The sequence below is a fragment of the Solenopsis invicta genome, chromosome 2, assembly GCF_016802725.1.
Source record: "Solenopsis invicta isolate M01_SB chromosome 2, UNIL_Sinv_3.0, whole genome shotgun sequence".
In the NCBI taxonomy this organism is placed as follows: domain Eukaryota; kingdom Metazoa; phylum Arthropoda; class Insecta; order Hymenoptera; family Formicidae; genus Solenopsis; species Solenopsis invicta.
The window spans coordinates 832240-850443 of NC_052665.1; the positions used below are offsets into that span (position 1 = coordinate 832240).

Genomic DNA, 18204 nt, shown 5'->3' on the forward strand with positions numbered 1-18204 from the left:
TGGTCCTGAATAAACGATAGAACGAAATCCAGTAACACGACATTAATGTGTCACACAAATGAGGGATTTACGATCATAGGGATTCGCGATCGTAAAATAAAAACTCTGGAGAGTGAAAACTTCTTCCAAGGCCTGCGATACATTTGAAGGAACTAAAGGACGTCTTTACACACCGTTATTCTAACATTCTAACCGCTTGACGATAAGATTTACGATGTTCTAAATCAGCGCTCGTGATAAATGTTACGCGTTGTCGTTTCCTGATGATCGCTCACTTCCGATTGATTTATTATTCCGAAGAAAACTTCTAGTCGGCGATTTTATTCCACTTCATGATTTACAAAATAGAACTTTACTTGTTGTTTGACGACTGATAGTATTATCGAGCGTCTCATTTCGCATGTCAATGAAATTTCAACTCTTTTTTGTTTTCTTGATCTTCTACTCCGAACTGGCATCAGCTTAACGATAAGAGGAAGATATACGTGCAATTTTTACAAATTATATAATTATTAATATATTATAAATAATATATAATATATAAATTATATATTAATTATTTAGATATAAATTATATATAAATATATAAATATATAAATTTATATAGAAATATATAAATTATATATAATACACACACACACACACACGCACGCACGCACGCACGCACGCACACACGCACACACGCACACACGCACACAAGCACACACGCACACATGCACACACGCACGCACGCACACACATACAATTAATTGCAAATACACAAAACCTATATTTGTTATATTAATTAAGTGCACCATTAAATAATAATTAAATCATAATTAAAAAAAAGAGAGATTCTAAATTTATTAAGCTTGAAGATATTTGTATAGCCATTATATGTAAAAATTAAATACTGTTGGAATAAAAATATATCTTAAAATCAATATCTTCCAACCTCAACGTTACGCTTCTGTCACTTTCCGAAATAACGATGATGGATAACGATAGTGGTATGTATGGATTTCCATAATACAGTTTTCGTTAATAGGAAAGCTATACAGATCGATACATCAACGGATTAGCTTCGAACATCAGGAGATAAAGGAAAAAGACCAAGAATATCTTCAGCAGCGTATCCCACCATCCATTTCTCGCAAAAGAGAACTTCACTCTACAATAAATTACTTTAATCTCCATGTTGTAACGATAATAGATGTATAACGCGTAATTATAATCTTATATACACCGAGTAAACGCTACGATACAAAGCTAAAATCAATAAATATCGCCAAATAGTTCAATTTTTGCTGTCCTCGGTTACCATTAACATTATTGTGATTATTATTATTTATCGTTAGTTATTATTATATATGATTAAGAGACGCAGTGTATGTGTGTGTGTGTATGTATGTATGTATGTATGTGTGAGTGTGTATAGAGCGTCCACAGTCCTTACCTAGAATGAGCACATCCTTTTATATACATATATAAATTTACAAATTAATATTTGCCTGATAATTTTTTTTATTAAAAAAAGTAAGTGTTACGGTAAAATTGATATTTGTTAATATATTTTTAAAACTTTAAGGAATGTGAATAAAACGTAATGTAAGCAAAATATTGAAATTTTATACAAATTTAAAAAAAAACATGTCCTTAAAATTAAGGATTTCTGATCACTCTAAGTATATCATCAAGTGGACGTTACTGCTCTTATTATATCATTACTAAAACTCGATATTGCATATATAACTTCTCTCTTGATTTATTAAAACTAAAATTACATCAGCAATACGTAATGAAAAAAAAGCGATGAACAATAATTTACGTAAAAGTTCGTGATTAATGTATTTACAGAAAACTGCGCAGTTTGAATTAGAAAAAGATCTTAGATCATACACAGTTCTTTTTTCATCAATTACTTCAATCGATCGTAAAAGATTGCACATATGAAGTAGTTTTCTGCAATTTAAAAATTTACTTTAGAATCAAGTGAGTTTTATTTTTGTCAATAAAGAATTGCGTATAAAAAATCAAAATATTAGAAACTAATATTTTGTGTTCTGTATCAAACGCAATACCTACTATTTATATATATTTCCTTCCCCTTCTCTCCATATTTTATATCAATCACTCCTTTCCATATAAATATATTCTTGGAAGCATCCAATGATATCGACATGAATTTTGTTATTTTATTTTGGCGGCACTGTTAACTAATGGATTATTTAACGCAGAAGGAATAGGCCTGTTTGTTATTTTAGGATTAGAAACAATAGTAACATAACTCACAGCTGGTATAACTCACGATATCATGTATATATTACGTACATGTGTGAATGCGTTTAATGGGTGACAACGAGTAGAAAATTGCATAGTTACACGTAAAAAGCTAACGCTCGATTGCGTCGCGTCGAACGCGATATGCGATCTCTGTTTTCGAAAAGCGGACAGCATGATTTTGTTTGAATATTATGGTTCATTGATCAAAGCGTATTGCGTTTGTCTACATAAGCTGAACTAGTAAAGACTAGTAAAATGTGTCAATCAATATGACGAAAACTCCCAACAAATTATCTTATGTCTACATTTAACATTTGACGATGAGTTTCTCACATACGTATATGTTTACAAATATTTTCTGTAACAAAATATAATCGTAACATACGCATATAAAATAATAACGGATAATGCAACTCTTTTTTTATATATAACACAATTTATAATTTGATAATAAAAAGAATATAACAATAAAATGTAAATTTTATAAATAGCTTTATATAATAAATTCATCAACTCTCTATTCATGTATGTTACTGTACGTACTTACTACATGTAAAATATCGCCAAATTACAAATTCGTGTATTTATTTAGTTGTAGGAAGTCATTTCCGCGAGTAACTGGATCTAAGTGCTCCGAGTCAGTGTCTGATATACTTAAATCAAGCGATTAATTTTTCTCGCGTGGTCACGTTATTCGTTTCATCCTAATGCATCGTGAATTTTCCGTACAAATGGTGCATAATCCGAGTGCTTAACTATAGTACACGAAGGTACATCGCAGATTCAAGCATTGCTACGCGCGTGTTGCACGAAAATACACCGCGCGCGCCGTTGCACCCGAAGATCAATACGGAAACGTTCACTGTCCCTAAAACTACGTTTATGCACGTTTATTAAACCGCGCTTTGACCTTTCGAGTGTACGGGAGAGTTGCGCGACGCGCTCTCGATTTTTTTTTCTTTTTCTTTTTTGAGACAATCCAAAATGAAGAAATAAATAGCAAAAAAAAGTGATATGAACAACGCGCTACATCGATATCTCATTAAAGGACTCGGTAAAAGGAAAAACAACGTGAGAAGCTAAAAAAACATGACGATAATACATTAATCAAATATACCGAGCATATATATAAAATTATTTTTTTAAAGCGTAAAAGATGTTTTTCCGAATCATAATTATATCTTCGTTTCTTCAACAAGTACCATTTGCTATTTTGTAACTTTGCAGTTTTGTCTCTTTTTCTTTTTTTATCGAGCCCCTCAATTTGTAGATAGGTAATACAATCCATATTTTAGGATGTTTTGCGAATCCGGATGGTACGTTATTATCCATTATTATTTCGCATGCAGACACACAACTGTGAACGTTCGCACCATAGTCGCTATATGTTTCTTCCCTCGGAAGAAGATTATGCCGCTATTTTTACGGACGATACAACTGTTATATATAATGTATATATATATATGTATACTTCTTCGTAACATGAACGATGTATTTAGAAAGTATATTACGAAAACTTGTGACCAAATAAACGAATCAAGATGGAAGCCTATCTAAGAGATAATAATGATATTTCCTTGAAGCGTCAAATTTTAACGTTGTCTTTAACTCTATCTCAAAAAGGACGCGTTAATTAAAATCATTCAACATCTACAGAGAGAAGTATTTTAGATATATGTATATATACAAGACACTACACTCTCCATGTGGGAACATATTTTTTTTTTATGTTAAATTCTTCATGGTATTGGTATTTTTATCGTAGGTTATTAATATCTATTAAATATGGATTTGTTTTATCTTCCCTTATAGATTTTTTTTCTTTCTCCTCTCGTTTTTCTCTATCCTTTCTTATTCTTCTCCGTTTTCTTTTTTCTTGATCAATTATCCTGTAAAGAGAGAGGATCGCTTTCAAAGAATCTTTATCGTAAAACTTTCCAGCGTCAAGTAGGCAAGACAAGAAAAAGGAAAAAGAAAATCGTTCGCACTCGATTGTACAAGTTATCCCGGAATCTTAATTACTTTGTATCTTAAATTTAATTTCAGGATCTACTTTTCTTAAAATAAACCTTGAAGAAAAATTTACCTTCTTGGATTAATTAAAAAATTTCTTGTTAAAAGTGTATGAAATTGTTCTGAAACGTTTCTCACATGTATAATCAGCTTCATTATATATATGTATATGTACTAACCGTATATATCTTAATTGGAAAATCAACGTTTTTAATCTTTCTTATCTCCATCCTCAGGGTCTTTCAATGTGTGCCACTGAGCGATCGGGCGCCTGGGGGACGCTAACATATCGGACCAATGTCTCAATTCCGTTCCACTCGCGTTGTATCCCAAGACCACTTTTCCGATCGGTTCTGATGTGCCAATGCGATCGTAATCTACTACGGTGACAACAAGTTGTACTTTCTGAAAAAACATAAAATGTTGCAATTATTAAAATATTACACATATTGTTATTATCATCAACCTAATACATGTTAAAAATCAGAAACTATAATGTGCACTATATCAATGTAAATATAAAATATTGCTTTGAGAAAATAAGTTAAAAATTATAAATAAAAACAATTATGATTAAAATATAAAAGTTACGTTTATAGTTTATATTTAGGAAAATAACAGTTGACAATAATGATAATAAATCGTTAAATATAACAGTAAGTAATGTCGTCAATTTTAGACGTTATTGCACCTAATCGATCAAATATTGATTTATAAGTAAAATAATCGTATATCAATTTCTTCATTATAATAAATAAATAAATAAAACTTTCCATATATCACCTGTTATACATAAATATTGTACTATAAAATTCTAAACGTTTTTTCTTAATTTTTAATTTTCAAACTTAATTCTTTCGTTAATAAAAAATATACGTAATATGTATTTGAAATATATTTGTCCACGTACCTGTATCTGCTCGAAGGGCACCTCGAAAGTAAATGATTCGTTGTAATACGGATTAAGAGTGCATTTCTTGATCGACGTTTTCTTCTTCTTCAATCTCTTTCCATTTTGCATCAACGCAATCTTAACGTAAGGATCTGAGAGGCCACCGACGTCCATCTTCTTCAGATTCTTAGCTTCCAGAATGACCACCGTAAGCTTTCCGGCCGTTGGTACGTATCTCAACGAGAAACATATGTCACCCAGTTTATTATCCTACAAGTAATTTGTATGTATTTATTAATAGAAATTTCTATTCAATGTATTTTTGATATTAATTATTACTACAACTACACATTTCTTTTATTATTTAGTACAGAAGAAAAGAAAATTTATCGATTTATACATTGTATCTTATTTTTATGTCATGTTATACCTATATTGCATCGTACGTTTTTTAGTCAACTCACCTGTCCACCTTCACCTTCAACACTCTGTAATTCTCTCCATTCTTCAATCGTTTGCGCTAGATCTATTTGACAAAGTGGCACTTTTACTTCGCCAATTTGATCGTGTTTCGAAAATCTATCAAAGTCGAAGATGGCGAAGACCAGAGTTTTATTCATAGCATCAGCATAAGGAACACTCTGTACATATGTATTTATTAATAAAAATGTTAAAACAATTAATTATGACAATTTTCACATTTAAATTAGAGATGTAGGTGCAAATATATAAAAGAAATTTGAAATTATATAAATGTATGTAAATTTAAAATATAAGTTTATATTAAACAATATAAAAATAAGACTGTTAAATTCACGTTAGAGACATTACAAATCATAACTAACCTTAAACGTAAAGGCTTCGTTGAAAACTGGATTCAATGTCTTTCTGTGAACTTTTGTTTCGAACTTTTTCTTTTTATCCGGTAATAAATACACTTTTACATATGGATCTGACGTGCCACCCATGTCCAATGCCGGCAATTCTTCCGCTTGTATTACTGTCACGGAGAGGCTGTTTGAATTAAAGTCGTATTCAAGCTGAAATCAAACATCAATTTATTTTAATAAATTTTGACTTTAGACAACTCGTTTACTTCATCTTACACGTAGCGATCAGTGTATCGATGAAAGAAATAATTTGTACCTTATACTGTAGTCTTCCAAGCTTAACTTCGCTCTGCTTACTCTCAGCTTCGTCCGGTTCTTCGACATTGTTCGTCAATTCTTCCATATCCGGCTGGACCTTAGCATATCGAAGTGGATTCCACAAGTGTAGAGAGTGTTTCTAATGTCTACATAAAGTCACGGCACACTGAATACATACCTTGTCTTTGTACGTGCTCCCCAAAAGTTGCACGGATTTTAGATCCACCGCGCCCTTCAATCCCTTCTTGCCATCTTTGGAGCGTCGTTTGCGACAACATCTTCGTATACAGCAAAAGCAAATTCCGAGGACAATTATGCCTACGACTGTATAGAAAAAAAACAAAAATATATAAATAAATATTTTTAATTAGCATATAAGACACACACACACACACACGCACACACACGCACACGCGCACGCACACACGCACACGCGCACGCACACACACACAATAAAATATATTCTGTATCCATTTTTTCTTTATAGTAATTACATATTAAATTATTTGAGTTTATGTTACATATTACACAAAATAAGTTTTCTTCCGTCTACATGATAAAGATTGATAGTTATCGATTGACTAAGTCGCCGAGTCTTGAAAGTCGCATGCTTTATTACCTATTAAAATAGCAACAACACCCCATGTTGGTATTCCCGTTTTTTCTGCGAAAGAATTTACGGCATCATTAATTTCATCTCCAATCTTCTCTGTGGTTGTAGTTGTCGCCGGCGATGTTGCTGAAAACAACAATAGGCTTAAGCAAACACTTTGCAAGATAAATCATTATACAGAGTATCTGCATTCAAAATTGTAAACATTTTAATCCTAATAGTTGAACTTTAATTTTGCAGGGACCGCAAGAACCGCGAGAACATGAGATAATAAAACTTGAGGCTAAAAGTTTTATCGATCATCATTATTGAAAGAAAAAACAAGGACAATATTGGGACACTTACTTTTATCGTAAGCCTCCTGCGTGGGCTCCTGCTCGATTCCTTCGTTCGATGATGTTTCTTCCAATTTAGGGACATCTGTGTCTTTAGTCGGTGGCATTTTCTACATCAAAAAGATAGTATTATGAAATCCACGTATCCCGCAAGGCAATTTGTTCTACGTCGTTTTACACGGCAAACGTGACAACACTTCCTCTTAATAATTTAATAATATTAAAGCAATTGAGGCAATTTAATCTTGTTTTCTTGTGACAAATTGAGTTAATCAACGACATGAATCTCTAACGTAGCACCAACGATGCGTGAACATGACGCAGCGTATACGCCGTACGTACGTACAACCCAACAGCGGACGCTGCTCGAGATTTTGTAATCTATAAAAGCGTTTCCGCGTATGGGTAGATTAAAAGGATGCTAAAGTAACAGAAAAACTTTCTCGACGTCGGTACTGCAGATCACTGCAGATTATTTTTTGAACGAGACCAGGCTATCGCTCTTTGTCCATTGCATAGATCTTTGTTTTTCGATTATTTTGCCATTTACGAAAAGACATCAACTACTTGAGGACCACATTGCTCTGTTTATGATAGTTCAACTTTGCTGAGCGAAATATGCATGTGATAAAATCACTTTATTTAATCTTTTTTGTTAGGTGTTTAGTCGTAATTTCAAACGGTCAGTGTTATTCGTGCATGTTTTCTGCAGGGCGCTCTATTATCATTTTGTACATACGAGCTACACAATTTCTGTATTAAGGTAATGTTAACCTTAGGTAACGGCTATACGAGTAAATTTTGAATGATTTATTAAATTTTTGTTCAATTTTCTTGTAAAATTGACTTGAACACCTCTACTTTTTACTCGTATTTCAATTCTAAAATAAAATTTTTGTGATTCTGTAACGCCAATTCAAAGATATTTTATGCACTGTAAATGTCGATAATTTGCGGTTTTTTAGCATCCTCTTAAGGGGATCCTAAAGCCGTCCTTTTTTACCAACTGAAAGCGATAATTTTCTGACAAACCATTTTTTCTGATTGCATTTACAGATTTACAAATCCTTCTCCACAATTAAAGTATAGACAATAATCTACAACGGACGCTAGAATTTTATAAAAAAAAAGAAAAAAAATTGTAAAATTACAGTTTTGTTGTTGGCTTCTGACGTTGACTCGTAGAAAATCTTCTTTATATAAAATTTTCACACTTTGCACGTATAAAACAAGTAGCGTCCGCTGTAGAGTGGACATTAAAAAAACAATATTGTGCTTTTAGAAATGAGCCTAGGTGCTTAATATAGAAGATTGACCAGCCAGAAAATTTTATGTATACTTGCATCCGATATCGTGGAAAAAGTCAAAAGAACAGTAGATTAGTTCTTGAATGTTACGATAGATGTTATTTTAATTCTCTCTCTCTCTCTCTCTCTCTCTCTCTCTCTCTCTCTCTCTCTCTCTCTCTCTCTCTCTCTCTCTCTCTCTCTCTCTCTCTCTACACACACACACACACACACACACACACACACACACACACACACACACACACACACACTATATACATACATACATATATATATATATATATATATATATATATATATATATAAATACAACAATAAATGTTTGCCACTTGTAGACTTTCAACAAAAAGTGGATGGATTAAAAGATTAGTATCTTTAATTATGTTATATGTTAAAGAAATTCGTGGATCATTAATTTGTTGGAGTTCTTTATTTTCAATGCTTTCTAAAGAATCCTGATATGAACAATTTGTTTATTTTTAAAAAATTGTTATTTCTGAAAAAAGCCTAATTTTGTGTACATTGATTAGATGCTGATAGACTTTTGACAGTTTTAATAATTCTGTAATAATCATCAACTAGTTCTAAAGATATCTTAATGCTTTCAAAAGAATTCTGGGGATATAAACAATTCGTTTATTTTTTAAAAATTGTTATCTCTCAAAAGAGTTTAATTTTTGAGTGTAAAGCTGAGTCGTTGGCCTATATACACAAAAATTCAGTGTTTTTAAATTATAACTATTTTTTAAAAGTAAACAAAAATTATTATTATCAGAACTCTTTAGAAAGTATTAAGATGCATTCAGAATTACTTGAAAAATATCACAAAACTCAAAACTTTAAAAAATCAGCCAGTGTCTCACTCATATTTTCGTAGATTAATTTTTCTTGGACGGAAGAAATTTTTTAATAAATAATTGATAATGTTCACAATCGGAATTCTTTGAAAGATAGTTAAATGCTTTCAGAACTATATGAGAATTATTTTTAATGTGTTGTGTATAATTTTTAATTATAATGCACCAAACTCTCGAAATCTGAAAATCTTACCTTATTATGTTTTTATAGATATATCTTTTTTAGACGATAAAAATATTTTGTTTAACAATTAATAATATTAATATTTGTAACTCTTTAAAAAATGAATAAATACATTCGATACATGAGATACATTTTCTAATGCATAGAATTTGAGAAAATCGTTGTACATCTTACTTTCGTTTTTATGAAGACAATAAAAATAATAAAAAATTTTAAAAACTATGATTATCGTTAGAAGTCTTTCTATAACTAATATAAAACTATAGATCTTTTAAAACCAAGCAAAAATTATGGCGGAAACTTTCGCAAGACTAAGACTGAGGCTGCGTGAACCTAGCATCTCATTTTGTCCTAATTATGTAATTATGTATTTTTTTTTTTTAATGACTTAAACTATTTGTTTATGCTATCAAGAATTATAAAACTATTGAACATAAAAGCAGAACTCTCAAAAATTATTGATCTACGAATTTTCTACGAAATAGTACGCTTCATATGCTTCCGTCATTGATTCCTTCTCTTATATCATTATGTTATACATTTGTACATTGTATTGTACACTTGTATTATTTTTCAATATTAATGTTTTTATGTTTGTATGCGTACGTGCGCGCTTTCGCATGCGTGTGTATTGATTTTAAAAAGTAATACAATAATAAGTAAGGTATCAGATTGATATACGATAAATAATAAATAAAAAAAAATAAGATTTTTCAGTCGGAGCTAATCTTGATGCCTATAGTATTTTTACAAAAGTTATCAAATACATCTTTAAAATATCAGTTTTGTGTAAAACCCGACTCGTAAGCCAAATTGCTATCATCTCTCCGTCGCCTCGATAAAGCGAGACAAAAAGTAAGCAAAAAATGATAAATGACAAAGTTTCGAATGCAAGCAAAACTGAGAGCCTTTATCCTTTTTTATTTACTCTCTGTGTTACTCTATCAAGGCGACGGACGGAGAGGTGAAACCTTGCAAGCTGGGTTTTGTACATACACGCATCGGCATAAATGTCCCTTAGCGCTCGGCGCTCCGCTGCCGCACACGCAAAGCCGCGCACGTATGTACATATCTTAACGTGACGGAGATCGGAGAGCGGGATGAAAGTGGTGGAGCACACTACGATAATGCATACTTCTCGCTTGACGCACGATCAAGAGAGAAAGCATGATACGAGGTGATACTGTGGGCAACTGCTCCGTGTCCTCCGGCATTATGCGATTAAGATATCACAATTTGGTCGTGTGTCGTTTTAATTTTAGCATAAAAGAAATTTACTAAGAGCGTCAATTTTGATGGATAAAATAAATACCAACGACGTCTACTAGATAGTATTGGTATAAAGCATCAATTTTGATTGATAAAATAAATACCAACGGCGTTTATTCAACGGTACTGGTACAAGCGGCAAATTTTAATTGATAAAATAAATACCAACGGCGTCTATTCGACGATACTGGTATAAGCGACAAATTTTGATTGATAAAATAGTACCAACGGCGTTTATTCGACGGTACTGGTATAAGCGGCAAATTTTAATTGATAAAATAAATATCAATGGCGTTTATTCAACGGTACTGTTATAGAACGTCAATTTTGATTGATAAAATAAATACCAACGACGTTTATTAGACGATACTGGTATAAGCGGCAAATTTTAATTGATAAATACCAACGGCGTCTATTCGACGGTACTGGTGTAGTAAATACTAAGGGCGTCATTGACACCTTCACTGCGCGGCCTGCTTCTAGCTAGGCGACCGCTAGGCGACCGCTAGGCGACCGCTAGGCGATCCTTGCACGCGGTGAGTAGGGAAAGTACGCACTCATTTGCCGACTTTACTAATTTTTATCTCGGTAACTATTATAAATTTTAAAAAATGGTAAAGGACTTTTCTTCTTTTCTGTATGTATATATACAGGGTGTCAAATAAAGTTCGCGTATGCTCTTATGGATTGATAGAGCAAGTCAAACTGAGAAGAAATTTACCATTTTTCAAAATTCGCAATAGTTACCGATAAAAATTAGTAAAGTCGGTGAATGAGCGCGTATTTCGCCTACCCACGGCATGCGGGAATTGCCTAGCGATTGCCTAGCTGGCGGCGAGGCGAGGAAACAAGGGAACGAGCGGCTCAGAACGGGAATCTTACGCCGCTGCTGGCCAGTCGCTGCTTCTGCTTCCTCACCGCGGCGCCACGCCACTTGATGTTGCGCCTCAGGTTTGGCGACTGACGGGCGGTCCACGCCTGCGATAGACAGAAACTGTATTATCGACTTCACCATTGAGTTCGCCTTTCACTTTAGCATCCTCTTAAGCCGCATGCGTATCTGAAAAACGTTGCTTCGAACACGTTGAACGTTATTAAGGAGAACACATCACATATGTGATGTTTGTGCGTCATGCGCGTCACGGACACACACACATTTATCGCATAGAAAGTAAAAAATAGCATTGCGGTGTAAACAGTAGCCATTCATAAAGGGTAATCGCAACCCTTTATAATAGCATTTCTCGACTGCACGTCGAGACTTTTTTAAAGAGAAAATTATTTCAAGAAAATGTAAGACCTTATGTGGTCCTTTTTACTCAAGAGAGTCGTCGAATTGATCTTCATTATTAGAACACGTAAATTCTGATAAAAACCCACGACAACGACCGGGCATAAATCTATCGCTTAAGCGTCTCGACAGAAAACAATGTCTCTGCAAAAAGACTGCCGAGAGAGCCAGAGAAGGCTAAAAGGGGACAAACGTACGTGGTATATGAAAATGTTGCATTATCGCGCGCATGGCGATGTATTATCGAGCAGCGCGTGGGAGTTCGTCCGCGCGGCAATCCATAACTAAACGGCGAGTGAAAGAAATAAAGGGAGATCAGATGGGATGAGAGGGGAAAAAATTGCGAGATTTTGTATAAACAGCTTACAAGTTCAAAAACGGAAAGGATCAAGAAAATAAAAATAAACTCGAATAAGATTGTATTGGATTCAAATACTAAATATCTCGCGTGAAACATTTATTCCTTTTTACACGCAGAATCTCAGGACGAATTAATTTATGCGGAGAGAAATATACAATTTTATTTCAATGTAAATGTATATTACGAATAAATCGCGATGCTTGCTTTATTAAATATCACTAAGCCATTGAACTTTTTTCCGTACCATCTTTTTTTGCAGCATATAAAATACAAATATTTAAATATAAATATTGGATGAATTGCCTTCTGTAAATGGCTTTTTTTAGACTTCTTTTCTTTTTTACAATAATTTGAAAAAGAATTCAGAGGATTACTTCTTTGTTTATCTATTTGTCTAATCTTCTCTTCTGAGGACTGAAAATTTGACGAAAAAATAATATTCGATAATATTAAATGTATCTACCTCTTCTAGTTAAAAAAATTGTTATTATTTCAAAAAACATAAAAATTTTTTGTTATAAATTTACGTTAAATTATCAATATTTTTTAATCGTTCCTTTATTTACCTTTCCACGCAAATTTTTATTTACACTATAAATTATTATGCAGAATTAACGTACAAAAATTTACACTATGATATTTTTACCAGATAGAAAAATGCCGAGTTTATTTTTTTTAACAATGTTAATTCATTGTATAACGCGTACATACAAAATCTACATTAAAAATACTTAAATTTCTCAGTAGTTAAAATCCATTTAACCAAATATCAAATTTATCATTTCCATAAAAATTTATTCTTATCAATAACGCGTCCTTCGATTTGCATCTGTAAAATATTTCTTATTCTCTTTTAAGCACAAAAAGAAGCTCTTTGCAAAAGTGAACTTGAATATCTTTTTCCTATATAACCCGCCTTTTGATTAAAAATAGTGACAAAAATATCAAAAATTCTCCCGCATCTTGTTTATAAATTCAAATCAGCCTACTGTACGCGATTAAAACATATCTTTTCAGATTCTATGTGATTAGGCTAAACATTAATTTGAATGCGCGCGCGCGTCTATAAGGAGCTCTGTAGATACGCGCGTGTACGTAATCGAACACACTTAAAGAGCAAATCAATACAACTTGATACTGATAAATAGACAGATGGTTGAGTGATATCGTTCGCAACCATCACTTACATCCCTAATAAAATTAATTCGCTAAAGCAACGTATGTAGAAAAATCAACATTATGTATATACAGATATATTATCTCAGTATAATATATATAAAGAATAAAAGAAATAGATATTTGCCTGTTATGTATCGAATAATATTCTATTTCTATAAAATTACAATAAAACAAAACCTTGGATGTCAATGACAAAAGTAAAACAAGAATGTAACAAGTTTTGCTGTTACAACAGGGTATAGCAACTTTTCTATATGTATCATATAATAAGAGTTTGGAAAGTTTATATTGATTTATTTAACGTCACGCACATGTCTTCCCGAAATAACTGATTCGATTGAGAGTAAACTCTTACGCGATATACTTTCTCTTTTCGCATTTCCTCGCGTGCCAACGTCAACAGATGTTTTCCGTGAGCTACGGAAATGACACTATACGGAAATCACACTTGACTTGGCAGGTGTTTTAAACGTTAAAAAAATACAAACTTATTAAAATGGTGGAGTGTCGTCTTGCAAACAACCGCAAGTATACAAGTACAATTTGCAGTCATGATAAAAATGTCAATAAATTTTCAAATGGTACTTGAGCCTTTCAAATAGCTTTCGACTTATGATGGAAAATTTAAAGAAGTAAAGAAATTTGTTCAATTGAATATACCTTCAGGGATGTACTTAGTTGAGAGTGCTTAGACTTTCTCTTTATAACATTCAGTGCGTTGTAAATGTAATTAGATAATAATATATTTATTTCTTATTTTTATAACAAAGAGAATCATTATGTATATTTTCCGACATACTTCCATAAAATGTATACAGTTAATTTTATAAATAACGAGGAAACAATAATTAATGTGTTGCAAGTCATGTCTCTCCGGTTTATGATATTATATATATATATATGTGTGTGTGTGTGTGTGTGTGTGTGTGTGTGTGTGTGTGTGTGTGTGTGTGTGTGTGTGTGTGTGTTTGGCTAATATCTAAAACATAATGTTGATTAATACAAATACTTGGAATAAAAATCAAGCATATAATATACAGCAAGAAAAATAAATAGTATTACGAAGAAAAGGATAATAAAAAGCAAATATCAACTATTTCACATTTTATGAGAGAATCAACATAAAATTTTAGAAACATAAAAAAATGTACAATAAAAGAACCGGATGCCAAGAAACCATAAAATATCTCTTTAAAATAATAGTCATTCGAGTACAGATTGATCTATATCTTTTCCAAAGGCGATTTTATCAATCCAACGTTTCTTTCATAAATAAATATTGCTTTATATATGCGATTGCAATATTATAAGCAAAATGCGAGGGAAGAAAGAACGTACGTTCCTTTTCTAATAAGATACGTGTGATACGGTACGTTCTGATTTTTAAAAATTGTGTTTATCAGTTTACCAAAATAATTTTACAGATCACAGCAGGAACCAACGTAGATTTTTCAAAAAATATTTTATTTGTTTAAATCTTCTATTTATTTATTAGTATTCTGCATTTTGGAAAGTTAGATAATTTTTGTACAAGTTTTGAAAGAATTATAATATTCGACGTATATCATAAAAAAGTAAAATAACAAAAATTTCGACGACGCTCAATAATACTTTCTGTGAGCATAAAAAATTGCTACGAATTAAAAATTTTCATAATGTATTTTAGAAGCTAATTAAAATTGTTTTATACATCTTAATTACAAAATTATATTAAGATAAACTTATAGATTACATCGTAAATTTTTCAGACTTTTTGTTTTATTGTTTTAGCTCGTGTGTACCATAGAATTTTGCAAATATTGATCTTTAAAATTCTTTAAAATTTTCTGTACGTATTATCGCACTATTATTAAAAATATCAATACTCAATTCTAAATATAAAGAATCTGGGGTGTTTCACTAAAAAGATTAATTACTCTCCTACTTATGGCGCATTTACAAAATTTGTTTCTTTACATATCTTTTTTTCTCCAAATTAAGAGAGTTTAAAAGAATTCATTATTTGCCGTAATTTATCTATATTCATATCGTAATTTGTTTAGTCCTTCGTTCGTTGCATATGGAATCGCATATCCTGCGATCAGTAGGAAAGAAGCCGGAAAGTCTTTTCGTTCCGAAAGAACGACGATGAGAAAGAAGAAGGGAACTCGACTGACCAGCGAGTAACGCTCCTGAAAGGGGTGTAGAAAACAATTATTTTACCTCAGTTAAAATATTTATCCTCCCCTGAACCTTTTTCTCCTTGAAACGTATGTGATCCCTGTCGAAGGGAAAATATAAATCGTGATAATGATTAAAGACACATTTACACGTTTCCCAAAGCCGACCGGGGGTGGTTTCCGATTATATCCGCGCGAACGGTAATCGATTTCTAATTTTATATCCGCTACCGGGAATTTATCCCGGCAAAATGGCCAAATGGATTTTCGTTGGTCCGAAATGGTACTCACGACACGTAAGCTGTCGTCGATTCTCTACACCTTATCACCCTTTCTTTCACTCTCTTCTCAGCTCAAGCTGCTTCCTCCGCTGGGCGTTACTCGTCGGCGGCGGCGGCGGCGACGGCGGCGGCCTCGACTCGGCCTGTAACTACTTGCGGATTCGCGCGTATCGCGTATCGCGGTCAATGGATACGGATGCAATTTTGCGGACCGGATTTATCTCTCGTACTTGAACATTACAAGCGCATCGTGTCGCGCTGCGTCGTCCGCGACGGCGACGATTGCGATAAATGGGCGAAAGGGCGAAAATCCTATTTTGTCGTACACCACGGTCTTTCGTCGACGACGACGGCGACGACGACCACGACCACGATCACGACCACGACGACGACGACGACGACGACGACGACGACGACAACGACAGTGGGACGAAGAACCGAGTGCGCCTGATCGGTGGTGGCGAACACGAATATGGCCGCCGACGTAAATCGATAAAACACGTTACGTTTTCCAGTGGCGGTGGCGGCGGGCGGCGTTTCGACGTGCCGCGCCGTTTGGAGCCGACGCTCTGCGTCGTACCCTCGTTACCCTTCGTTGCCCGCACTACCCCTGAACCTGCAGCTTCGAAGCCCTCACGACGATGATAACAAGGGGGAGGGCGAACACCGACGCGACGCGACGACGTCATCGGCGCGCGCGGACATTTGACGCGAGACAGCTTCCTTTCTTCTTTTTTAAATATTATCGCCGCGCGCAGTTCGGACAATGACGATGATACTTGATGATTGACGTCAATCTACAAATCATTTTAATCAACAATTGGCTCATTACTTTCTTACAGCAGAGTATTAAAAAAGGGCAAAGGGCAATCAAATGCGTCTCAGAGATGGAAACTAATACAAACTGTCTTTTTTTTCAACGTGTTTTTTCATTTCAACGCTAGTATACACCAAGAGAAATGTTTGATAAAATCAACTAACGTGTGGTTAAATAATGATCAAATGAATTTTATATCTCTAACACAAGATATCGTATATTAGATATATTATACAAATATTTGTACGATATTTAGAATATATTGGAATATTCTAAATATCGTACAAATATTTGTATAATATCGTAATATTGTGCATAGATTTGTAAAATATCACAATATTCGATATCATGTGCTGTTAGAGTAGTTATAATTACTAAATATACAGTTATTTTGATCAAACAATTTGTAGTCTTAACCAAATAATTATTTTTATACAACAAATTACAAAATGTTTTGTTAAATGTAACTAAGTTTTTGGTACCGGTAGTTACAAAATTTGTTTGATTGCTATTCAACCAAACGTTAGTTGATCTTATCAAACAATTTCTCTCAGTGTACTCCTAACTACGCAACGGCACAAACATTTTAGTATAGCTATATTATTTCTAACTGTCATTTAATTTCATGTATTAATTATGACTCATTCGTAATCGTAAAAAGAGTATTTACGCGATTACTTTCATATTTGTTCAGAAGAAGACATTATGATGGCAAATCTGTCATCTCTATTGAACATGTAAAGAATCAAATCGCGTGCGGAAATATAGTATTTCATCGAATATACAACAGCCCGATCTTCTTTCCCATTTGGAGGACATATAGAATTTGTTATCAAAACAAAGAAAGAAGCATAGTCCATGTTCCACAAAACACACGCGAGACGCGTATCAATAAAGCGCATGACCAAATCGATCTATTACAACAAAAATCTTCCAATTTATTTATTGTTAATCTCTCTATAAAGTCACTCACGCTAGAGCCAAATAATATTTTCACATGCTTTTGTCGCTAAGATTAATAATATAAAAGAAGAAAACTTTAAAAACTATTATGGAAATAGAACTCAAACTGCTTAATGTAATCTACAACCTCCATTAGCTATTTTTACAGAGTGCTATATCCCGGACCCAACGGACTCGCTTTCCGCGTTTTAAAACAAAGAAATGTAATGAATCGAACATCATTTTGTCATTTTTCTTCTCGTTATGTTGAGACAAAATTAATTTTAATTTAAA

General features: G+C 33.1%; 1 protein-coding gene across 4 annotated transcripts; it reads right to left on the bottom strand.

Annotated features, from left to right (window-relative positions):
* Positions 1 to 1719: 1719 nt before the first annotated feature.
* LOC105198222 (synaptotagmin 1) lies at positions 1720 to 16604 on the bottom strand. Of its 4 annotated transcripts, XM_026136503.2 has the most exons (11): positions 16162 to 16194; positions 15914 to 15971; positions 7274 to 7373; positions 6935 to 7054; positions 6494 to 6639; positions 6314 to 6412; positions 6013 to 6207; positions 5632 to 5808; positions 5186 to 5437; positions 4455 to 4680; positions 1720 to 4151 (listed from the first exon to the last, which is right to left on the bottom strand). In XM_026136503.2, the coding sequence occupies exons 3-10, from the start codon at positions 7368 to 7370 to the stop codon at positions 4486 to 4488; spliced, it is 1281 nt and encodes a 426-aa protein (XP_025992288.1). In that variant the 5' UTR covers positions 7371 to 7373; positions 15914 to 15971; positions 16162 to 16194; the 3' UTR covers positions 1720 to 4151; positions 4455 to 4485. The 4 variants fall into 4 exon arrangements, with proteins under 4 accessions (XP_025992288.1, XP_011163190.1, XP_011163184.1 ...); XM_011164888.3 differs by lacking the exon at positions 15914 to 15971 and having other exon boundaries at positions 6314 to 6406; positions 16162 to 16604; XM_011164882.3 differs by lacking the exon at positions 15914 to 15971 and having other exon boundaries at positions 16162 to 16600.
* Positions 16605 to 18204: the final 1600 nt, after the last annotated feature.

Bases quoted from the DNA above. Each gene is read 5' to 3' on its own strand.
- LOC105198222 (XM_011164882.3), bottom strand. From the start codon at position 7,370: ATGCCACCGACTAAAGACACAGATGTCCCTAAATTGGAAGAAACATCA. The intron at 7,055-7,273 runs GTAAGTGTCCCA...TGTTGTTTTCAG, and splicing joins GCAGGAGGCTTACGATAAAA to CAACATCGCCGGCGACAACT. The intron at 6,413-6,493 runs GTATGTATTCAG...CGATATGCTAAG, and splicing joins GGAGCACGTACAAAGACAAG to GTCCAGCCGGATATGGAAGA.